The 25756-nt window shown below is 37.9% G+C and overlaps 1 protein-coding gene and 1 non-coding gene across 3 annotated transcripts in view; one reads left to right on the top strand and one right to left on the bottom strand.

Moving 5' to 3' along the window:
• Positions 1-2067: 2067 nt before the first annotated feature.
• The window catches only part of LOC126412256 (tumor necrosis factor alpha-induced protein 8-like protein), a 951546-nt gene continuing 927857 nt past the window's right edge, over positions 2068-25756 (bottom strand). For both annotated transcript variants that reach the window (XM_050081759.1, XM_050081758.1), the window contains 2 exons: positions 14426-14596; positions 2068-7636 (listed from right to left, as the gene is read on the bottom strand). In XM_050081759.1, coding sequence (XP_049937716.1) covers positions 7394-7636; positions 14426-14596 — 414 coding nt within the window. In that variant the 3' untranslated portion in view covers positions 2068-7393. The remainder of the gene's footprint in view (positions 7637-14425; positions 14597-25756) is intronic.
• On the top strand, positions 18298-18369 carry Trnat-agu (transfer RNA threonine (anticodon AGU)). The gene has a single exon. It is a non-coding gene; the product is annotated as a tRNA-Thr (tRNA).

The raw sequence follows: 25756 nt of genomic DNA on the forward strand, positions 1-25756 counted from the left end.
CTTCGGTTGTTTGCAGATGACGCTGTCGTTTATCGACTAATAAAGTCATCAGAAGATCAAAACAAACTGCAGAACGATTTAGAAGAAATATCTAAATGGTGTGAAAAGGGGCTGTTGACCTTAAATAACGAAAAGTGTGAGGTCGTCCACATGAGTGCTAAAAAGAACGCGTTAAACTTTGGTTACACGATAAATCAGTCTAATCTAAAATCCGTAAATTCAACTAAATACCTAGGAATTACAATTACGAACAATTTAAATTGGAAGGAACACACAGAAAATGTTGTGGGGAAGGCTAACCAAAGACTGTGTTTTATAGGCAGGACACTTAGAAAATGTAACAGATCTACTAGGGAGGCTGCCTACACTACGCTTGTCCGTCCTCTTTTTAGAATACAGCTGCGCGCTGTGGTATCCTTACCAGATAGGACTGACTGAGTACATCGAAAAAGTTCAAAGAAAGGCAGCATGTTTTGTATTATCGCGAAGTATGGGAGAGAGTGTCACAGAAATGATACAGGATTTGGGATGGACATCATTAAAAGAAAGGCGTTTTTCGTTGCGATGGAATCTTCTCACGAAATTCCAATCACCAACTTTCTCCTCTGAATGCGAAAATATTTTGTTGACACCGACTTACATAGGGTGGAACAATTACAAAAATAAAATAAGGGAAATCAGAGCTCGTATGGAAAGATATAGGTGTTCATTCTTCCCGTGCGCTATACGAGATTGGAATAAAAGAGAATTGTGAAGGTGGTTTGTGAACCCTCTGCCAGGCACTTACATGTGATTGGCAGAGTATCCTTGTAGATGTAGATGTAGATGTAGATGTAGATGTAGAGTATCAATGTATGTCACAAATGGTCATATCTTTTGATAGCATTGACTTAGAAGCTTTGACAGATCTAACTGTACCTGAGAAAAGGGTTTGAGAAGTCAGTACAGAAACCTACAAATCATATAAATATTTAAAAGATTGTGCAATTAGTACATAGTAAAATTATGAAGTCAACTATTATAATATAACAATTATTGATCGGTCTTTCCTTATCCCCTCCAGTAAGTCTGCCCTGATCCAAGATTTTGGCCAACTTTTCTGTAACTCTTCCCATTTCCTAAACCTTTTTCTTCATCCCCATTCCTTTCACTTGAATCTTTCTGCCAGAAGGAGCCACTGCCTCCAAAATATCATGTGTTTCCATATGTTTTTGTGTTTTTTCGTGCCACTCTTTATCACCATTTTTTTTATCTATTCTACTGAAATATTGATCTTCGTTTGGCCTAGTTTTCGGTTTTTATCCATCCTATTAAAATACTGATCTTTGTTTGGCAAAGTTTTTACTTCACAAAGCTGAGTTGGTAAATGCATGCTTTATGTTAAAAATGTCTGCACGATTAGGTGTTCAGTAGGTAGGTGTTCAGTTTGTGCTTCATTGCGTGATCACATGATGAAGATTCGCCATAATGGCTGCTTATTCTTAAATCCAGTAACTGAACTAAAGCCCATTTTTGTAGGCTCATTTCTCCTCATGGGGAGATAGTTTCTATTTCTTATTTTCACTGCTAATTTACAGGAAATGTGAAAAAGAAAGCTGTTTTTAAGCAATGGATCTTTGCTGTCCTGGTGTTAGTGGCTGAGTGTCTGATGCTATTTTCTTCTCTCCCTTTACCCCCCTCCCCCAATTTTGCTGCACCTTACTATTGCCAAACAAAGTAGGAAAAGAAAAGTTTAATGAGCATAGCATTACTTTGTAGTTGTTATGAGTTTTGCAAATCTGCTGTGGGAAGTGTAAGGTTTGAGTGATGTCCAACATAAAATGTACACCTCATGTACCAATTAATCATCACTAATTGAATTGCTTCACATGAAGTCAGCAATACCTGGATGCCCGTGGCCACCACTTCCAGCATCTCTTATAAACAGGGAACTACATGTTTTTGAACATTACTATTACCTATTCTTTTTTTGTTAGTTCATTGTTACTAGAATCTCAAGCATGAGGCATGTTTTATGTGGAACACCCTGTACTTTCAGGTCAGAAGTTATAACTTTTAACTGACTGGTTTAATAACAATAAAATACAAACAGTGCTTTACAAAAGTTTACAAATATCATACATTTACAAGCATCCTACCAGACTTATAAACATTCATTACAATAGTGAGATTACTGTGATACACTTTTTCATACAAAAGAGTCTTATACTAGATATGGTCTTTTTTTGGTCAAATGTATAAATATGGATCTTCACACTAGAAGCAGTGCTAAAGTGTTTTCAGTGTACACTGATATTTAGCACACTAATAAAATTCGTCCTCGAAAACTGTCAGTTAACTTGTGGAGCACGTAGCCAATAAATAATAAAAGCGAAAATGATTTGGTATTGTTGGCATTACAAAATTCCATACGTATTTCGGTATATAGACCAGTGTTGACAACATAAGTAACAAAATATTGAGCAATTAATTACATTCACAACAAACAATCTTTTATGCCTCTAGGAATAACATACATATTTCCTTTACAGCATTTTCACTTCCATTCAATTACTGAAAGAAACATAACATCCAATGTTATTTACATAGTTTTCTTGGTAGTAGGAACTGCATAAAAAGCTAAAAAAAATTACTTGCTTGCAATTATTCACAGGATGATTTTCAAACTTTTTGGTTGACTTGGTGTTTTACATACAAGGGTAATCCCAAAAGTAAGGTCTCCTATTTTTTTATAGGTACATAGATCTGTTTATTTCTACAATGGTTTACATCAGTTTACAGCTTGAACATTTAGCTATTTTTCGACATAATCACCATTTCTGTCGAAGCATTATTGTAGACACTGTGGCAGTTTTTGTATGCCCATGTCATACTAGCTCGTTGCCATGCTGTTCAGAAAGTTATGATTCTCTGCTTTCACCTCGTCGTCGGAGCAGAATCGCTGGGATCGCAATTAACGCTGACAGGTACTGTGAGACTCTGAAAAAACTCAAATCGGCAATTCAGAACCAGAGAATAGGAATGTTGAGGAAGGGCGTACACATTCTCCGTGACAACGCTTGCCCATGCATCGCCCGGCAAACCATTGCTCTCCTCCAACGGTTTTAGTGGAACGTAATCACCCGCCCACCCTATAGTCCTGACTGGGCACCCAGTTCCCTAGGTTAAAGGAACATTTGGCCGGAAAGCGATTCAGCTCTGATGACGAGGTGAAAGAAGAGGTTCATAACTTTCTGAACAGCATGGCAGTGAGCTGGTATGACATGGGCATACGAAAACTGCCACAGCGTCTACAAAATTGCATTGACAGAAATAGTGATTATATTGAAAAATATCTAAATTTTCAAGATGTAAACTGATATAAACCACTGTAGAAATAAACAGGTCTACGTACTTATAAAAAAAATAGGAGACCTTACTTTTGGGATTATCCTCGTATATACCCTACGACCGTAGCCTTGTCAAAGACTAGGTGCTGTGATAGCTGCCAACTCCACTAAGAGACTGATGGTGTTGTATTGATTTGCTGATGCGAGGTCTACGAGGAGCAGCAAAGGCTTTACGTAATGGCATCTACACCATTCATTTTTATACTGTTTCTGTCAAAGTTGGCAACATGTTAACAGATTTAGTGGCATCCCCAAATAAACTGGGGTAGTAACTGTCAAAATTGGGCATGACAATGTGTGTTACTGTTATGTACAAGAGTACCACTATGAAAATTATCCTGTGCATTACAATTCATTTGATGATCAGGGTTGCCTGAGTAATTGGCATGAGTTGTTAATTAAAAGCTTCATAAAAATGGAATCAATAAGAACTTTTCTATGAATGTTCTGTAATGGTTTTGTTTTTAAAAATACAAAGATGCCTTAGACCAATGAGAAGTAGAATAAAAAATATGTTTCCGTGTAAGAACAAAACTACTAAAAAAAGGATAAAACTGAAATCAAAGGTATTTTGATGGGAGATATTAAGAAACATCCACAATAAAGATGCTATACTTTCAAAGGATATGAAAGTTACAGCATCACTTCTCTGTTACCTTATTTTGCCCACTTAGTATAATATTTTATTTTGGTCTTGTATCTAAGTTTCAAGCTTTTAACTTCAGCTTTCTATTTCAGTTTTTTATGTAAATATTCATCATAGACCTCAAAATTGTTCCAATGATTTTAGTTAGTAAAAACTGCAACAGGAAAATTAATGTGAATGGTCTATGGTAATATTAATTTATAAAGAAATTACTATTTTTACAAGCCTGTTTCTCAATGTGGAACAGTATCCGTCTGCGGACTCTTTATTGTCTTATTTTGAAGTGCAGTATCAAAATATAGTATCTTATTTTGTCTTTACTAGCTGAAAATGCAATTTAAAGTTACTGAAATTGCTGAAAGTGACATATTAATAAGAAGTTATCCAGTATACGGGTCCTGTATTCTTATTTTTAACAAAAATCGTAACTTTGCACTATAAAAACACTAGCATAGAATGGAAGTGGAATGTACTGCCTTCATTTTGTATATGGTCACAGGTATGGAGTAATATAATATGCACAAAGGATAACAGTTACATTACATTAATGAGTAGACATACAGGAAAAAATAACTATGTGCATTGTGTACTACACCTGATAACAAGCAGGATCAAATATAATAAATAGTTATAGACATAGTAATACAATTTCGTACAAGATATGCACTCCCCTCTACACTGTAGTCGCTAGGCTTAACAATAATTCATTTGACAGATGAAGAAAGCACAAAAAATATCCTGTATATCTTGGAACATAAATCTAGATCTGACTATGCTTCTGCATGAGCTTTAACAGTTAATTAAAAATAGCTATTGCATTGTTGTACCAGCAACCATTTGTTCCCCTTGAGCCTCGTAAAATAGAAGCATCAAATTTTGAAGTTCATAATTTTTGTTCTTTCTTTTCCCTTTCAATCCCCCCCCCCCCGCCCCCCCCAATTTATAACGTGAATGGTGCGTAAACAGTAAATCAAGTTATTACAAAGGACAGCTACACTCTTATTATTATGTCACAATGCATATCATTTCATCAAGTCTCAAATACAGCAAAGTAAAATTTTCACTGTAGTTTACAAAGTATCTTTTGACAGAATAAAATTTTACTGATGTTTGGTTAGCTGATCTACAGAATTCATTTATGCCTGTAGTTATGACAAGTGTCAAATCTGTCATCAGTACAAGCAGCAGAAGGCCAATGGCGTGCACCATTTGGTTTCCAGAAGGTAGTCTCTTACTTGCATGCTTATGAAATAAAATGGGTTGATGTCTGCAATATTACACGATACATGTGACTATTCTATTCAAATCGATTTTAACTAGATTTTTAACAGAGTCAATGGAATTAGGAAGGTATTTAAAAATTACTGCCTTCTTTACTGGAGTGATCAGGAGTTACAACTACATATTAGCAGAATACACACATGCTTTGAACCGGATGCATACAACTTGGAAAACAAATAGCTACTTGTGTCATACTACTTGATTTCACTACCAATGAGCAAAATGAGTGGGGCAGTTCCATTACAGCAAGGATCACAAATGAGCATGCATTCCTATATCGTTGTAAGGTTTTTAAATTAACTTGTAAGATATGAAAACTATCCCAGCTAGTGTTTCCCATGTTTGGTTGTATTTTCATACATGCAAGATAAGCTCTCTTAGTCCAATGCCATTACACTAGGAGATGGAAAGTAAGCACACTCATAGAAAATATTTTCAAACAAAGGCATTACCAGATATTAAGATAGGACAGGCAGTAGAATTAGCAGAAAGAGAGAGAGAGAGAGAGAGAGAGAGAGAGAGAGAGAGAGAGAGTGTGTGTGTGTGTGTGTGTGTGTGTGTGTGTGTGTGTGTGTGCGCGCGCGCGCGCGCGCGCCTTGGTTAACTGTTGTAATTTTTTGTAAAACTGTGAAAGTGTAAGACTTTTATTCAAAATGTCCACAGGGCTTTAGCACAATGTTGCTGATCAAACAGATTCCTATTGTTTCACTGAGATACATACCTTTTCTGAAAGTATTTTTTTTTTTTGTTTCTTTTGACACTTCTAAACTATTTAATGCATTTTATAATACTACATGGTTACATTGTATAGATGCATTACAAAACTTTGGATGTACCTTGGTCATTTGTGATATGTATGTACATAAATTAACAGATGCAAAATGTTATCTTACACGTTTATGAGTTACTCTAATAAATTTATCTTATCTCATTTCTCTGTGAATTTCACTTGCTTGAACAAACATCAGCAAAACAAAGGCAGTGACTTGTATGAGGTTTTTATAAAATGACACAGTGCATAAACAGTTTGATGTGCACATTACTAGAAGACTAGTCAAATAGTTTATCAAAATATATGCAGCAAATATTTGTTTATTGACACAACTTTATAATCAAATAAATTCTCAAAATATGGCAGTGACTTCTTGCAATGAAAGGTGCTGATATTGTATAGGGATTGCATGTAGATTAGTTTATGTACAATTGTAAGTTCTTTAATGAAATGTTATATTACACAAATTTTTATCTGGGAAGTATAGCTCGAACTGTGGGGAAAACTAGGTGCAAAATTCAGAACATGACAATTATTGTAGTTGTAGGAGTGACAAATAACTTCACTTGTGACAATCATACGGTGGGTTCAAAAACTGATGAATCCATATTCAGTATATTTTTTCTTTGCCAGTTGTATCTCCATTTGTGATTTAAGTATTCACTTACCTGTAGCCCTCTTATTCAAGTACTTTTTCTTACACAAAGCTGAAATGAGTCATTACAGACTATTTAAAAACAAGCTTTGAGCAACATTTTGAAATTCGTAGATTTTTTTACTGAGTTATAAAACTTTAGCAAATTTTTTAAGCAAAATCAAACTGATTTTGTGAAATTTGCCAGTGAAATGTAAGAAGGATGTGAGGATGCATTAGTGAGTTATTTGAAAAAATCAAAGCACACAGCAAAAGAACTGGGACCTGCATTCATGCTACTTAGTTCAGCAGACAACTATACCACTCTACAACAATGATATGGAATGTGGCTGCCTACAAGGCCATATCTTTGGGGAGAAAAATTAATTCTGTACTTCTACAGAGGTAGTACAGAAATTTGCAAAAACCAACCTCTTTTTCACAATGTATATACCTGGCAAGATATTTAAAAATGCTGATACAATTTATGGCAATATTAACACCATGTGGTACTAATTCAATAAGCAATAGATTCATTTGTTCCAGCTAGTGGTATATAATCTTCATCGCTGGTGATAAGCTGTCCCAACAGTCTAGTGTACCTTTACTTTTATTGGTGCACACACAACTACCTGAGGCTGACAGACAACCAGAAGGGAATGTCACAGTCACTACATGCCACCTTCATCCATTGCTCGGTTCATGTCTTCAACCACTCGCCCTAGTTCTGGCCGAAGTTCAGAATCTCGTCGAAATACTGTGTCGAGGAACTGGGGATCACCAAAGAAGTTGAAAATTGAGTCAATTCGTGTGATGCTCTTGTCAGTAAGGTGACGTCCAACCAGTAAACCCAGCGCTGTACGAGCTTCAGCCAGGGCAGTTAGAAGATACATACGATCATAACTGAAATCCACCTGAAATATGAAATAAGAATAAGTGTGGAAAAAAATATGACAACTATATCATGTGCACTTGCGCAGGAAATCAATGTGCCACTTAATCTTTTTTTTACTTGGTGGCAGTTTTGTTTTAAAAATCTAATATCCTAAATTTCTAGTATTATTCTCTAAATGAACAAGTTAACTATCCTCTTTATAAAATACGTAAATATAATAAGACACACAATAACAAATTATCATTTATTACTACACATCGGAAACACTAGTAACTAGGGATGCCATCTTTCAAGAAAGCCTCAATCAAATGAAGTGAAGAAAATGCTAATATTTTACAATAAATATCATTAGTAATGTACTGAATTTGTTGTATGTATAATTTCGAAACATACCAAAATGTAGTTTTAATATTGTGTTAACACAAAAATAAAAGAGAAAGTCTTCTCTTTTTCACTCTTACTTGTAATGTACAGATTTGCCATTTAAACAAGGAATGAATTTTTTAATGAACATTTAAATGCAATATATAACAAGTCCAGTTCAAAGTCTAGACAAAAAAACACAGAGAAAAAAATCTTGAAGAAAATGTCCAAAAGTAACATGACCACTGTTTTGTATTTTTGAATGCCTATTTTGTGTAGTTCTTTGCTGCTTTCAGAAGTCCTTTACTGCACTCCCCCCCCCCCCCCCCCCTTTTCCTTTTTAAGAAGATTCAGGAATTCACCACAACATTCAGAAAAGTTCACTTTTATTGGAAGTTCTCTTTTCACCACAGCCCTGGACATCCAGTTTCTTTATTCTGATCGCTGGTTCTAGATCATATTGAAAATTCTTTCACCAAATGATTTACTGGCAGGAACTGAAATTATGTGTAACGTACACTAAGCAACTGAGAATGGGAGATGTCAATTGTGGTCTGCTGCTTAAAGAAATCTACCCAAACCTGGTCTTCTGCTTTACTTTTTGTCATGCCCAGATTATGCCTTCTGGAAATCACAGAATTCACTGCATAACTGATCTTCATCGAGGGTGAAATTCAATTTGTTGGTAACCTTTAAAACACAGTACCATTGCAGATGAAAATCTTCCTGTTCCTTAAGCAAAAAGACTGAACACATTGTTCTCATAAAAGTCATATTTTTGTGACAAATAATTAATGCAATGCGTCAAAAAAGATTGTGACTCGTTTTCAACGTCTGTGATTTGCTATTTCTTCCACAGCTTCATTATATTTCTTTCCTAATAGTTTATCTTGCTTCCTGCTATCTAAGGTTGCTCTAAAGGTAGCTTATTATTAAGTCCAACTCAACTGAAGTAACTAAGCTGTTTTCCAGTTTTCTAATGGCAGTTTCAAACTGGGGCAAAATACAGCGCAGAAAACCAATAGCTTTCAGGAAAAGAAGTTCAGTATCTTCAGTGTCATGCTGCACATTTGATGCCACAAACTACCAAATCAGTCTTGAACAATCTTTTTCAAGCTCTGAAATAAAATAGTTGCTGGTAGGCCAGCAGTATACAATTCTGTCAATTGCAGGATGTAGTGAGTGCCATTTTAAACATCTCCACTAACTCTAAAATTCTCTCAGTGACTGAACATGTGGAACAGAGAAACAAAATTCACTGTCAATTTTGAGAACTCGAGCATCGTAATCAAATGTGTTAAGACCAAGTTTTACGGTATTATAAATTTATGATGAGGCAGTTTCAACTGGCTCTCAAAGTCAATGGATTTTTGTTTTTCAGTAAGACAAAAACAGATTTTTTTGCCATAGTTCACTAGAGCACTGTCAGCATTGTTGGACCTCACTTGGTTAAGATGAAAGACATTGGATTCTTTAATGTTCTCTATTCCATGAAAAATATCTTTGTGGGTTTCTTTGGAGTCTTCATAAAAATCTAGCAATCTCTGATGTATCCTGCAGTTTTATATTTCCTCGGTTTGAAGTGACTGAGGACACAAAAAAAGAAAAAAAGAAAAAAAAAACTTTATGAAGCTCATCATGACTATATGAGCCAAGAATTTTTTCGATATAGTTGTTGTCTTAGTTCTCCACACGAAATTTTAGATGCAGTATTACTATCTGGAAACAAGGAATGATGCAATGACAATCCTGTGACTTGTAGCTAAGACCATGTTTTACACTGCGATAAACAGATGCAACTTCAGCACGTATCATGACATTGGACATATGTTTCTTCACAAAGAAAGTTGTGATTGTTTTTAGCGTTCCATACATGAATCAGTAAAATCGGAACTCTTATAGGGTCACTTTGTTGTCAGTCAGTCTGTCTGTCTATTAAGATCCCTTTTTCTCTGGAATGGGTATATGTACGAAGATGAAATTTATGTCACATACTAAAGTATGTGGTCCTTGGCAGCATAAAAGCTTACAAGTCAGTGTAGTCTAAAGATATGGCCAATTAGGTCACGTTTTTTGTACTCGTAAACTCACTCATCAAAAGTTATAGGATGCTTCCCACTGACATAGAATTATGAAATTTGTCAAAAAGCAAAGTTTTATAGTATCAGTTAAAGAAAAAAAATCTGAAAATTGTTAATTCATAATTATATCATACGACATTCATGGAATTCCAAGGACCAATATCTTGCCAGTATCAAAACTGTAGATATTCTCGATTCTTCGGATAGAATTACTATCTGTATACATAATTAAGTTTGTATGGAACCCTGAGAGTGTGAGTCGTACTAGCACTTGGCCAATTTTATTTTTGTGGCACTGCTGTTGTGCCAGAATGTGTTTTTGTGTCTTCTGATGAGCCACTACAACTTTTCTTCATTGAAATTTGATCACAAACATGATGGGGCAAATTTACACATTTTGCTGTGAAGTCTTTTTCTTTCATCTGTCATGTGAAAAAATCTTTGTTTTCTAACCAATTTTTGTTGAAACTTCTTGGTTCTTTGTTATAACATTTTTCATGAGAACAAACTTGATGAACTGTTTTCATCATCAGAGGAAGCACAAAACACCTTTTCAGAACAATGATCATTTCCAATTCGTAAATGTTCAAGCTGGACATGAAATGTGCTGCTGGCAACTTCACTACCCAATAATATCCAATTTAACAGGAAATTGTGTGTTCTGAACCATGTTTAGCACCTGAGGGAGGAAAGCCACATATCACTGTTTCACTTTGTGCTCATGAAGTGTAAATTCAGCACAAAGGTTCCTGGACAGTACTCTAATATGTAGACAATCCTGTCAAAAATTGGTGAGGTGGCAATGCTACCAATAATCCTAATAAACTTCACATTCACCTTCAAGAAACATAAGCCATGGTACGTTCCATAATATTTCATTTAGAATACATTGTTGAGGCATGCTAACAAAGATAAATTAAAATGCGGTTCAAAAAATATTTTTTTTAGCATTTATACAAGTGTTTCTAAATCAGCTTATCCGTTTCAGTGAGTTACCTGTTTGGAAATGATATTGTTAATCATTGATAATTGTTTAGAATTATGTAATATGAGTTTTTTTAGATCACAGTTGTTTCCTATTCGATAATTGTCTTTGCCGTGAGTGTTGTGTTTGATTTAGACCCCTATCTATAGACTCTTAACTTTTTGGCCGAACTTACCCATGTGGGAACTCCAGACGATGAATGCCGTATGATCATTTCATTTCATTTTATTTGTATCATCAGGAAACATCAATTAAAAAATAGAGAGAGAAAACTTGAATTCCCTTAAATGAGAACTACTTCAGTCAAGACCATTTGTGGGTCAGCAACGGAATCTTGGGGGGCGCAAATTTGATTCTGAGTTGTTGTTATTCCAGCAGTGTGGGCTAATCTCTTTGTGGGTATCAATACATTTTATTGGTTATAATTTCAACAAAACATCATTGTTTTTAAATGACATCTGCAAAGACGATATGGGTAAGGAAGGTGAGTCAGAAATGGTAATGGTAATGGTACACGACGTACTCCTTGCTACAGGCCATATAGATGTACATGTAAATGACAATTGGGCAAACTTCCCATTGCAACCAAATGAAATCAGTTAACAGCCATACGCAGAAATGTTCATGTTCATGATTTTACTTAAGCGAGCTGATAAATGCAATGGAAAGAAAACATGAGAGGACGTAGGACGGGAGGGCAGTGGAATACCACTTTAGGAAGAGTGGGAAAGATCTTGGGTAGAAACTCCCTTAATTCCAAGTGTGATGATACATAGTCAAAAATTCCTGTCATACGATATTGTTCAGTTTTATAGGTGAGGGTGATGAGGGGGACAGTTCTTTGTAGCTGATTCTTGGGGGAGGTGGGAGGATTAGGGGAGTGTGATCATGTGGCATGAGAAAACTGTTTGCAGACTAGGTTTGGGGGGGAGGGGGTAGTGCCTGTCTGTAGAGTCCCTAGTGAGACTTTCAGCATACTAGGCAAGAGAATTCTTGTCACTGCGGATACACCACCCATGGTTGGCTAGCATGTATGGGAGAGAATTTTTGCTGTAGAAGAGATGTTTCCACATGGTTAACCTTGGGTGCAGGGCTGAAGGTGACACCTTTGGATAGGATTAATACTTGGGGGAGGGGGGTTGAGTTTTTTTGTGGAAAGTTAATAACAGTATTTTGGGTCCGTTTGGGTTCTGAATTTCAAGGGAGAGTGTTTTGGAGGATGTGGCAAATTTAAAATGTCAGCTAGGCAAGATCTGGGTGCTATGAGGGATTGGTGAGGGGTTTCACTATGGGTAGGATAGGTAAGTTGAGGGTAGAATGTCCGTATGTTGGAAGATTAACTGAGTTGATGTCTGGGATGATCTTCCAGGTGTTGCAGGGCAAGGATTTCAAACATGGAAAAAAGATGCATGTAGTCAGGATTGCACAGTAACAGTATTTTTCAGAGGGAGCAGAGATGGTTCTGGATTGCCTGTGCCATGGAGTTGGGCTTTTGCAGTACCAGGTTTGTGAGGAATAGGGACTGGTAGAATTTGAAAAGATAAGATCACTGTGAAAGGAAGGCTCAGTTCCTGAAAAGGGATTTTTATGGTTAGGTATTTGGGACAGGGGGATTCTATGGCTTAGGCTGCATTTAAGGAACATGTTGTGGCACTGGGCTTCAGCTAGGAAAAGGGGCACTTTTCTGAACTGATTCAGATAGATGGAGCAGGGTCCATTTAGGCTGGGATGGTGCTAGGAAAATATGAAATGACATGGGGAAATAGACAACTGAAAGCTTTAAATAGTTGTAAAGGGAACTGGATAACAAAGCATGAGTTTAGGAAATGAAAAGGGTGGAAGAAATTGTGCCGAGGGCAATAAAATAGTCCTGTAACTTAACTCGTGTCACTGCCCTCACCACAATTTCTTCCATCCTTTTGTATGTGGTTTATTGCATGTAAGTTATAGTCAGTGTGGAAACCAAAAAGGAAAGACATAAAATTCTGACGGAAGCAATGTGTGAAAAGGGCTGGGTCAACTGGAGATGAAATTTTGTGGTTTGTTACTAGAATAGTGTTGTAGCTGTGATCTGGTTGATGGGTGGTTCATAGAATAGCACGCAACACTGTTGAAATGGCCCTGACTGGTGCCACAAGGTCTCACAAGTCACACATGACCACGGTGGTCAGGCCCGGAGACGTGAGAAGAAAAAGGTAGGAACAGATGAGGATGGACAATAAAGGAGAGACAATATAAATGTAAACTGCAGGACAGATGATGTGAGATGTAGGATGGAAGGGAGCCACTAGGCAGTATAAATATAGGCATGTGATGGCTATGACATTCCAGCTCCCACACACTTGCCACTGGTATCACAACTCTGTGGAAGACCCAAGTGAAGATCTGCTCAATCCATCCACTAAGCACTTCCTCCTACTCCAGTCCTGTCACAGGCTTATCCTGTCTCATAACAGACAGGGCCACCTATGAAGCATGTATGACACATACCAACTCTGGTGCAATTGCTGAACAGCTGTTTATGTTGGTGTGATAACCAGCTGCCCACCAGAATGAGTGGCCACTGCCAAACTATGGCTGAAAATAAAGTTACCACCCAGTGGCACAACAAGCAGCTGAGCACAACACGCTCAAGTTCAGTGGTTGCTTCAGAACCCGTGGCAACTGGATCCTTCCTTCCAGCACCAGCTTATGTGAGCTACACAAATGGGAGTGATCCTTGCACCACATCTTCCGCTTCCATTACCCTCCTGGCCTCAGTCTCTGCTGATCCACTGTCCCCATAACCTCCACCCACCAATTTCCCTTTCCTGTCTCCCCTCCCAATCCATGTCTCCACATCACCCTCACTGTGCGCTGCACCTCACCGGCTCTCGTACCCGTATATCTTATTCCTAGCCCGTGCAGCTGCCACCCCTGTTTGGAATTCCGAGGATCTCTCTCTCTCTCTCTCTCTCTCTCTCTCCCTCTGTGTATGTGGGGGGGGGGGGGGGGGAGGGGGGTTTACAATATTTTGTAAAATGCAGACTGAATAAGGACAAATAGTTTATAGCAGTTTTAACAAAAGTAAATTATTAATGCAGTTTTTAATAGTTACTTCTGTTTGTATGTGCATGATTTGACTCATAGCATGTCCCTGCATGTTCTTTTTCATGGCAAGGTCTACAAAAAACAATTACTGAATGAATTAACATTAATGAATCACTGTGAACAACATCCTTAACACTTTTTCCAAAATCTATCTCTTTTAAGGTTAGTCACATTTTTCATACATTCTTCTCCTTCTCATCTTCGATGTTATGTGATAATCATACAAATACAAAGTATCCACCAGAACACAGGTTCTGCTGTCACTGTATATTTTTAGATATATACATACCTCATAAAATGAAACAACAGCCATGGCAGTTGAATGAAACCGCTGTTTGAAGCGTTCTGCATGATGCAGCTCCTCATTGCTGAACTGCCCATTTCTGTAGAGCACTCCTAACTTCACAACCAGTTTTATGATGTTCTTCACCAACTTTTCCGCTTCTTTGCGATTTCCAGTCTGTTGAAAAGAAAAAGAATAAATGTAAATTTAGCTTATCTGTAAACCACTGTAAAGGTAAATAGATAATATGTGGTAGAAGCAATGTAAATCATGGAAAAAGTTAACAGCAAAACATAAGTAAATGAAATTAAATATGGTAAATAATTATAAGGCAGGAACAAATATAAGAACAGCAATAATTCACTTTAAAAATAAAATAAAAGTGAGAAATATATAAAATAATCATTTCCTGTTTGACTTACTGGTAATATTATGTAACGGCTGTATTGCTATTCACCATATAGAGGAGATGTTGAGTCACAGACAGGCACAACAAAAAGACTGCTATACATTGGCAATGAGCAGAGACATTCGTCATGTGTGTGAGAGTTGTGCTTGTGTGATGGTGTGTGTGTATTTTCTGCTTTAGAAGAAAGCCTTTTGGCTGAAAGCTCAAATGTATTGCAGTCTTTTTGTTATGCCTGTCTGTGACTCAACATCTCCTCTATATGGTGAGCACTGATCTACCCTTCTCATAATATTGTAATTATTCCATCCTGTATTTTCAAAGGAAAAGGAACCGTACAAACGTTTGCATAAAATGATTCGGAAAGATAGTGCATCTATGAGCAAAGTCCCATTCTATTCCATTGTCCTGACTGAACAATCTCATCAAGTTTAGTGTCCTGGCCAAGCCTACTAACATGCTACAAGTTTTTAACATGAGAAATATACATGTGGTACAACAGTTTTTATAATAATTATGGAGGCTTGACGGTGGAAAGTCAGGAGATGCCAGTGCCAATAATGAGGTATCTTTTTAAATGGCGAAAAGCTTCAGATTCTGAAGTGATACTATATTAAAACCTTCTGATTATCTTTTATGACAACACACTGCACTATATGTTGATGACTTCATTACATGTTTTTGTATAGTACTGCATCCTCACTATAGGTGAGTCTTTCTCAATTGATGCTCCAAGTGATCTTTCCTTCTTTTCCTACCTGCCACAACCTATCCCTCCTTCCTTCCTGAGGGAGGTATTATAATTTCCAAAAGTTACATATTGTTGTTAACACTTTTAAATGTATCTATCAGTAGTGCTACAAATTTCACTTCTTGGAAGTAAGCACTAGCCAGCTGTTCTATCTGCTTGCAATTCTTCTTGTCTATTAAAACTCTGAGTAAATTAAATATATAAACTTGTATATGAGAATTCCAGCAAATAGAAGAATTTTAAATAAAAAAGGGAGATCATGTAGTGCCAATAATTTTCTCAGCATCACTTGGAAGTCACAAAAACTTTTTACTCCTTGAGAGTTAGATGCTAGTATCATGTTAACAATTACTCGAGAGGTGGACTGTCTATATGCACGAACAGCAGAACCAAGTTCCTATGCCCAAGGTGTAATAAGCCTGTGGTCAACAGCATTTATAATGTTGTGAAACAACCCACTAACCATGCCAAAGAACTGCTGTTCTTCTCATTTTCAAGTGATTCATAATGAGATGAATATTGGGGTTTTGGAAAAATGTTATGAAACAGGGATTTTCTAGTCTATAATATATCTTAACCATATAACTAATTAAGAGTTGTTGGTGGTGTATCTTTAAAGGTGGAATATCTCTTTCAACAAGGAGATTACCAATAATGTTCATGCAAACACCTCCATGATGCCTCAGTTGTGGTGTACAGGGTGTAGTAGGTCTAAAACAGAATGTGCTGCTGACCTGTAAGCAACATATCTATAGTTTAATTAGATTACAACGAATAGCTGGTAATCTGAACATCTATCCTGGTTCATGGGTCAAGGTCATATTGCAGTCTCCCAAGCTAACGTCTTCCAGAGGCAGCAAAACTTTTATTTTCAATATTTTGCACAGTTGAACAAACTTAACGATTTAAATCACTTTCATAATCTACTCATTAAAAGATATAATCTTTGTTAAAGTTTTAATGCGGTAAGACAAATATAACAGTTAGAAAGTGAGTATGTCTCAAGGCAGCTTAACTAACGACAAGCAAATACCCAGCTAATTTTTGTAGAAAATTTACGTGTACATTGGAAGTATAGGTTAATGGGAAATGCAAGTGGCTTATCTGTCACAGTAGACAAGAAACTCAAATCCTCCAAGATAGAAGCTGAAGTTGCATGCGAGTCTGTTTGGGCAGGACTCAGTATCAGGAGTGGGCATAAAATGGTAAGTGGATCCTTTTGTTGCCCATCATACACACCTCATGACCTAACCAAAAACTTTAGAGAGAACTTCAGTTCATTCGTGTGTAAGTTCGCCTGTCATACTGTAATCATTGGTTGAGACTTTAATCAAACAACAATCAATTGAGAAAATTACAGTTTTGTTAGTCATGGGTGTGACAATACATACTGCAAAACATTACTAAATGTCTTCTCTGAAAACTACCGAGAACAGATAGATTGGAGCCCCACTCACGATGGAAATATATTAGATCTAATGACAACAAATATACCTGACCTCTTTGAGGATGTCCCCATGAAGACTGGTATCAGTGAGCATGGCACGATTATGGCAACAATCCTTACCAAATACACAGGATAATTAAAACATGTAGAAAGATATACATACCTTCAGCAAACTATCAGTAGACTCATAGCTCAATGAGGAACTTCAAACTTTTAGCACAGGACAGGAATATGTAGAGGAACTATGGCTCAAGTTTAAAAGAATAACTGATCATGCACTGGACAGATATGTATCCAGATGAACAATTCATAATATGAGGGACCCTCCATGGGATTCAGTCACAGCAAAGAAACTTCTAAAGAAACAAAGACTACCGCACAATAGGTAAAACAAAGCACTGAGCTATAGAAAGAAAGACACTGAATGAAATGCATTTAGCTACCAAGTGAGCAATGCGTGAAGCTTTGAATGTTAACTGTAACAGAATCTTGTCAAATGATCTTTTACAAAACCCAAAGAAATTCTGGCTGTATGTAAGGGTTTATTATTGGGATCTAGATTACTGTCAGTCACTCACAAATGAGGTGGGAACTGAAATTAAGGGTAGTAAAGCAAAAGCTGAAGTGCTTAACTCCATCTTAAAATGTTCCTTTGCAATGGAAAAACCAAGAATTGTCTCAATTTAATCCTCATTCCACTGAAAAGATGAGTGTAATAAGTGTTAGTGTCAGTGATGTTAAGAAACGGTTGAAATCGTTAAAACTGAACGAAGCTCCAGGGTTGATGGCATCCCTATCACATTCTATAGTGAATTTGCGGCTGAGTTAGCTCCCCTTTTAACTACAATCTACAGGAGCTCGTTGGGGGGGGGGGGGGGGGGGAGGAGCACTCAGCATTTGGAAGAAAGCACAGTTCACATCCATTTACAAGAAGGATAGTAGAAGCTGATCTGATGGAATTACATTTTCCTGGAGACATATGAGTCTAAACTCTATCTTTGATAAGGATAGAAACTGAAGCAATAGATTAAAATTTGTGCCACGGCTGGGACTTGAACAGGAGTCTCCCACTTACTAGGCAGATGTGCTAACCACTACATTATCACAGCATTATGGCTACCACAGGCTACCCTAGACCAATGTTCTCCCTAACACAAACTTCAGTTCACACCTTCAGCCCAATTTCCTCTTCTTAAGTCATCAGTATTGCTGAGGCTCTCCAGCACTGGAATAGCACCTCAGCCTTGTATATAATGGGGAAATATTGTCACAATGCTATGGTGGTGTAGTGGTTAGCACATCTGCCTAGTAAGCAGAAGACCCATGTTCGAGTCCTGTCTGCAGCACAGATTTTAATTCATTGCTTCAGCTTCTATCCTTATTGATGATGGAGGTACACGCAGGATTTAACCCAAAATGTAGCTTTGGTAGCCCTACTGCTTCAGTGAAGTAGGGGTTAACCCATTTGCCTAGTGGGCAGGAGAACTGGGTTCAAGTGCCAGCCGTGGCACAAATTTTAATTCACTGCTTCAGCTTCTAGCCTTATCGAAGATAGAGGAAATGATCCACAAAACTACCACCCAATATCCTAGACATCACTTTGTTGTAAAATCTTATAGCATATTCTGAACTCAAACATAATGAGGTATTTCGAACAGAATGACCTCCTCCATGCCAACCAGCATGGATTTCAAAAATATCGATCATGCGGACCCCAGCTTTTCTGACATGATATACTGAAAGCTTTGGATCAAGGCAGTCAGGTAGAGGCAACATTTCTTGAGTTCTGAAAAGCATTTGACTCAACAGCACATCCAGACTTCTTGTCAAAACTATGATCAAATGAGGTAGCAAGCACAAAATGTCACTCGACTGAGGATTTTTTGGTAGGGAGCACGCAGCATGTTATCTTGGATGGACAGTCATTGACAGATGTAGATGCAACTTTGGGGGCACACTAGGAAAGTGTGTTGGGACTCTTACTGTTCATGTTTATATTAATGACCTTGCAGATGATATTAATAGTAACCTTAGAATTTTTGTAGATGGTGCAGTCTTCTATAATAAAGTACTATCTGAAAGAAGGTGCACAAATATTCAGTCAGATCTTGATAAGATTCCAATGTGGTGCAAAGATTGGCAATTTGCTTTAAATGTTCAGAAATGCAAAATTGTGTACTCCACAAAACAAAAAAGTAACATACACTGAAGAGCCAAATAAACTGGTACACCTGCCTAATATTGTGTAGGGTCTCTGCGAGCTTGCAGAAGTGCCACAACACAATGTGGCATGGACTTAACTACCTGAAATAGTGCTGGAGGCAACTGACACCATGTATCCTGCAGGGCAGTCCATATATCTGTAAGAGTACGAGGTGGTGGAGATCTCTTCTGAATAGCACATTGCATGGCATCCCAGTTTGGCTCAATAATAATCATGTCTGGGGAGTTTGGTGGCCAGCGGAAGTGTTTAAACTCAGAAGAGTGTTCCTTGAGCCACTCTATAGCAAATATGGAGTGTTGGGGTGCCGCACTGTCTTGCTGGAATGCCCAAGTCCTTCAGAATGCATGATGGACATTAACTGATGCAGGTGATCAGACAGGATGGTTGTATAAGTGTCACCTGTCAGGATCGTATCTAGACATATCAGGGGTCCCATATCACTCCAACTTCATAAGCCCCCGCCATTACAGAGCCTTAAACAGTCCCCTGCTGACATTCAGGATCCATGAATTCATGAGGTTGTCTCCATACTCGTACACGTCCATCCACTCGATACAATTTGAAACAAGACTCATCCGACCAGGCAACATGTTTCTAGTAATCAACAGATCAACAGTCCAATGTCGGTGTTGATGGGCCCAGGCAGCTTTGTGCTGTACAGTTATGAAGGGTACACGAGTGGGCCTTTGGCTCCAAAAGTCCAAATCGATGATGTTCCATTGAATGGTTCGCACACTGACGCTTGTTGATGGCCCAGCATTGAAATCTGCAGCAATTTGCGGAAAGGTTGTACTTCTGTCACATTGAACAATTCTCTTCAGTCATCGTTGGTTCCGTTCTTGCAGGATCTTTTTCTGGCCGCAGCGATGTCGGAGATTTGATGTTTTACAGGATTCCTGATATTCACGGTAGACCCATGAAATAGTCATACGAGAGAACCCCACTTCATTGCTACCTCAGAGATGCTGTGTCCCATCACTCATGTACCGACTATAACACCAAGTTTAAACTCACTTAAATCTTGATAACCTGCCACTGTGGCAGCAGTAACTGATCAAATAACTGCACCAGACACTTGTTTTTCATATAGGCATTGCCGACCGCAACACTGTATCCTGCCTGTTTTCATATCTCTGTAACTGAATATGCATGCCTATACCAGTTTCTTTGGTGCTTCGGTGTAGAATCCTACGATTGTAATATCAATGAGTCACAGCTGGAATTAGACAACTCAAATAAATACCCGGGTGTAACACTTAGTAGGGATATGAAATGAAACAATCATGCAGGCTTAGTCACATGTAAAGTAAAAGGGCAGCACAAGTAGTCACAAGTTTGTTTGATCCATGGGAAAGTGTCACACAAATGCTGAAGAAACTGAACTGCAGACTTTGGAGGATAAACATAATGGTGAAGAAACTGAACTACAGACTTTGGAGGATAAACATAAACTACCCCAAGGAAGCCTACTTACAAAGTTTCAAGAACTGACTCTAGGAATTTACTACTACTCCCTTTGTATCACTCACACAGGGATCATGATAGCAAGATTAGATTAATTACAGCACACACAGAGACATTAAACAATAATTCTTCCCATGCTCCATACATAAATGGAATGGGACATACCCTCTCCCATGCACTTCACAGTGGCTTGCAGAGTGTAGGTGTAGACAATGTGCAGATCATATTCGTCCAGCATTTCAGAATAAGAGCAGTTAGTGACTTGCATCAAACTTTACACATAATTTCAAACTTCATTAAATATTTCCTCTACTTTAAATAAGAACATTTTAGGTTAGGCTTTACTGTGACTGTTATTGACATTGAATGAAACAACAAGTTTACTATTACCAGTCACTGTTTATTTCTCTCCACGATGCATTTCGAAGGTTTAAACCTCCATCATCAGATGGATTTACATGTGTTAGTATGACATTTGTATGTCTTTGTGTGTGTGTGTGTGTGTGTGTGTGTGTGTGTGTGTGTGTGTGTGTGTGTGTGTGTACACTATTTCAGAACATTGTTTTGGGTTACTTTTGACAATAAACTACAGGTTTATCTAACAGTAAAAATAAAATAAGTAAAATAGAATACCTACAGAGGTCACAGGTTTTTTTCACTGTTGTAACACATCATATGTATATTGTCATATTTTATAAAAAAAATATGGCGTTTGGAAACTATATGATGCAGATATCATATAGCAGAAGAGAAAACATTATCACAAAGTACAAATAATATACATAGTAACAACATTATCACAGAATAAATTTTTTAAGGATTTTGGAGATGTTTGTTTTGAGGCGTCGAATGCATGTGATGGAATAAATATTTCTGGTGATATATAAATCCTATTTTGACAAGTTAATGTAGCTTAAACTTCATACTCATTTATACAACCAGGTGGCACGTTATAAACTTCCAGTACAATAAGTATGTTGGCTACAGTGGTAAAATTATACACAAATAACAATTTTAGTTGGGATTCACAGTTAGGCTGGAGGCAGAGGGAGAGGAAGAGAAAGAGAAAGTGAGACGCAGGGAGAAGGTGGAAAGAGTGATTGTATGAGAGCAAACTCTACAAAGCAGGGGGGGGTCTTAAGATTACATCTGTTACATGTAATAACTGCCTAAAGGTTGGGGCTATACATTGGTTAATGCTTTAAAATATGCAGATGGAAGTACAATTTTGGCCAGGAGTTGCTGTACATAGTTTCAAGCTGACAGGGGGTACAAGCTGTTGGTGTGATGATATATTTGCAAATGAGGTCAATCCCTTCAACATTTGGGGGCTATCGTGGTAACATAACTAAATATTTATGCTAAATGTTAAGGTGTCCACCATAATGCCACCTACACTGGTCAAGGGCTAACACCATGGCCATCACCCAGCATGTCCACCTAGATTGATAGTCGTTGCTCAGAGTCCTGGTGGCATAAAAGGATAGGCATCTACCTACTCTTTCCCTTATGTAAGAAGGGATGGGGTGGGTTTAACAGCTCGGGCACCAACTGTACGGGTCATGGATTGTCAGTGAGCTATGGTCGAGAGGACATACGACGACCCCCATCACATTGGATTCATTACTGCTTGGGCTGCTTGGCAGAAGTAGTTGTCCACGTATGGGGGATGTGGTGGTGGTCATGATATGCTATGCATTTGGTGCCATCTGAAGTGTCCTTTCGTAAATGACCTGCACTACCATCAAAATTTTGAAAAAAGAGAAAAGGTGGTTGAAACCCGAAAATGGGGATTAGATTTTAATTTACCGGAATTGTGATAGAAGAAAGCAAAGGGTGCGGTCCAGTTCAGAACTTAAGGATCAGGATGACATGAAGACTTAACACAGGGTTCAGAAGAATCTGATAGATATTTGAAAGAGGGGAACAGAGAACTGCTACATGGGAAATGATAAAAATACTACAATAGCTCTGAGCCTCACACCAGCCATATACACACCCGTGTAGTAGAGAGACAACCCCTGGAGTGAATGTAATTTAGGGTCTTTGTGACAGAGAAAGAAAAATTCAGTGGAATGGCGATAATTCATTTACTTCTGTCAGCTGCTAGTGGTTTGGCATTTTCATAATTACATTGAATTAGTGAATGGATTCCAGAAACGTCAGGCAGCAGTTGCAAGAAGCAGGTCCGACTGCAATTTCATAATTGTCTGATGCAAAACAGAAAACACAGCTGTCAAACACAACCACTGCACCAAGCACCTGGAGATGGCACAACAGAAAAGAAAAACACAGTTTGTGTTATACTTTGAGGGAAAAGAAGGTCATTACACTAGATTTAAGTAATCTGCCATTTAATACTGAACAGAAGATAAGAACAATAATGGGGAAATATTGTTTCTGTGTGTCATTTGTTTTGGGTTGAGAAGATAGACATATTGTGCTAGAAAACTGAATGGTGCAGTTTATCACTGTCGCTACATCATGATGGGAAATCTGCAACTACATTTACAATTATACTCTGCAAAATACCGTGACGTGCATGGCAGATGGTACGTCCCATAGTACCAGTTATTAGTGTTTCTTTCTCTTCCATTCATATATTGAGCATGGGAAGAATTATTGTCTGAATGCCTCCGTGCATGCGGTAATTATTTTAATCTTACCCTCACAATCCCTACTGAGCGATACATAGGGGGTTGTAGTATATCCCTAGAGTAATCATTTAAAGCCGGGTCTTGAAACTTTGTTAATAAACTTTCTCGGGATAGTTTATGCCTGTCTTCAAGAGTCTGCCAGTTCAGTTCCTTCAGTATATCTGTGACACTCTCCCACAGATTAAACAAACTGTGACCATTCATGCTGTCCTTCTCTGTATAAGTTCAATACCCACTGTTAGTCCTATCTGGTATGACTCACCCAAATGCTTGAGTAATATTCTAGGATGGGCCACAAGAGTGATTTGCAAGCATTCTCTTTTGTAGACAGATTGCATTCCCCCAGTATTCTACCAATAAACCAAAAACTAACACCTGCTCTACCCACAACAGAAGCGATGTGAGCACCCCATTCCACATCCTTACAAAGTGTTGCACCCAGGTAGTTATATCAGTTGACCAATTCCAACAGTGACTCACTGATATTATAGTCATAGGGTACTACATTTTTTCGTATTGTGAAGTGCAAAATTTTAGATTTCTGAACATTTAGAGCAAGTTGTCAATCTCTGCACCACGTTGATATCTTATCAAGATCTGACTGAATATTTATGCAGCTTCTCTCAGATGGTATTTCATTATAAATAACTGTATCATCTGCAAAAAGCCTGAGTTTACTATTAATATTATCTGCAAGGTCATTAATATACAACATGAACAGCAAGGGTCCCAACACACATCTCTGGGGCAGAGCCAAAGTTACTTCTACATCTGATGATGACTCTCCATCCAAGATAACATGCTGTGTCCTCCCTACCAAAAAGCCCTTAATTCAGTCACAAATTTCGCTTGATACTCCATATGATTGTACTTTTGACAACGAGCATACATGCAGTACTGAGTCAAATGCTTTGAAAATAGAGAAACACTGCATCTACCTGGTTGCCTTCATCCAAAGCTTTCAGTATATCACGTGAGAAAAGTTCGAGTTGGGTTTCACATGATCGATGTTTTCAAAATCCATGCCAGTTGGCATTGAGGAGGTTGTTCTGTTCAAGATTCCTCATTATGTTAGAGCTCAGAATATGTTGTAAGATACTACAACAAATCGATGACGAGGATTTTGAATGGTAGTTTTGAAGATCACTTCTACTACTCTTCTTGAAGACAGGTGTGACCTGTGCCTTTTCCCAAGAAGTGGGCATGGGTTTTTTGCTCAAGGGATCTAAGATAAATTATAATTAGAAGAGAGACTAACTTAGCCGCAAATTCAATATAGAATCTGACAGGGATTCCATTGGGGCCTGGAGATTTGTTCAATTTTAACAATTTCAGCTGTTTCTTATCTCCACTGACACTAATACTTGTCATTCATCTTTTCAGTGGTACAAGAACTAAATTGGGGCAGTTCTCATGGGTTTTTCTTTGCAAAGGAACATTTGAAAACAGAGTTAAGCATTTAAACTGTTGCTGTGCTAGCATCAGTTTCAGTTCCTGCAGTGGCTGGGACAATAGAAGCAGCAGAGAGGCTGGTCGGTTCTCTCATGAACACATCGTTCACTCATGTTTCCTCACAGTGATTTTTTTCTGTTTCAATAACAATTATTCTCCATTGTTGCTACAAACAAACATATTTGTAAAACAGGACAAATGCATATAATCTTAAAGTTTTGTTCTAACTGTGACATGTAAACAAACAGTGACGTACTCTAACTGCGTGAGAATCTCAGGGTAGTGCTAAGCTGCTAGCAAGGCTGCAGTGACGTGGTACAGAGGTAAAGGTACTGGACTTGTATTCGAGAGGAGCGGGCATCAAATTTCTTTGTGAACACAGGCTTTGTGTTGAAGTTTACACTTACTAACAGTCTTTAGTACATATTCACTGTACACACAAGCAGTGAACAAGAGGTACAGAATCACACTGTATACTGAAGCTAAGCTCATGGCAAAGTTGTTTTTTTTCCCTATGACCCCCTGCTTGCCTCATATGGACAATGGGTGGGCTGGCAGTAGGACAATACTACACTCTTTGGCCAAGAGCGTTCTTAAAAATCTACCAAAGATGAGGGAAAAAGCAACATGAGGACCTTTTTCATTTTAAATTAAAAAGATTAATGATGGACTGCTAAAAGGACAAAAAAATACATAACATTTTAAAAAACACAATTTCTATGTGCTGATATTCTTCTATGAAAAGGCTCTGAAGCACTGTACTTTCACTTAAAATGTGGAGGACCTGCACTGAGTGAGAAGCATTGTGACAGTACAAAATATGTTCCATAGGATTGAGGGGTGTGGGTAAAAAGATAAGGGTCTGTCAGGGAGGGAAACAATGCTCATTCCAATGGTATATCTGTACCTAGTGTCACAAGCAGCTGACAGTGCTTG

Source organism: Schistocerca serialis, chromosome 7 (genome assembly GCF_023864345.2).
Source record: "Schistocerca serialis cubense isolate TAMUIC-IGC-003099 chromosome 7, iqSchSeri2.2, whole genome shotgun sequence".
Classification (NCBI taxonomy): Eukaryota; Metazoa; Arthropoda; class Insecta; order Orthoptera; family Acrididae; genus Schistocerca; species Schistocerca serialis.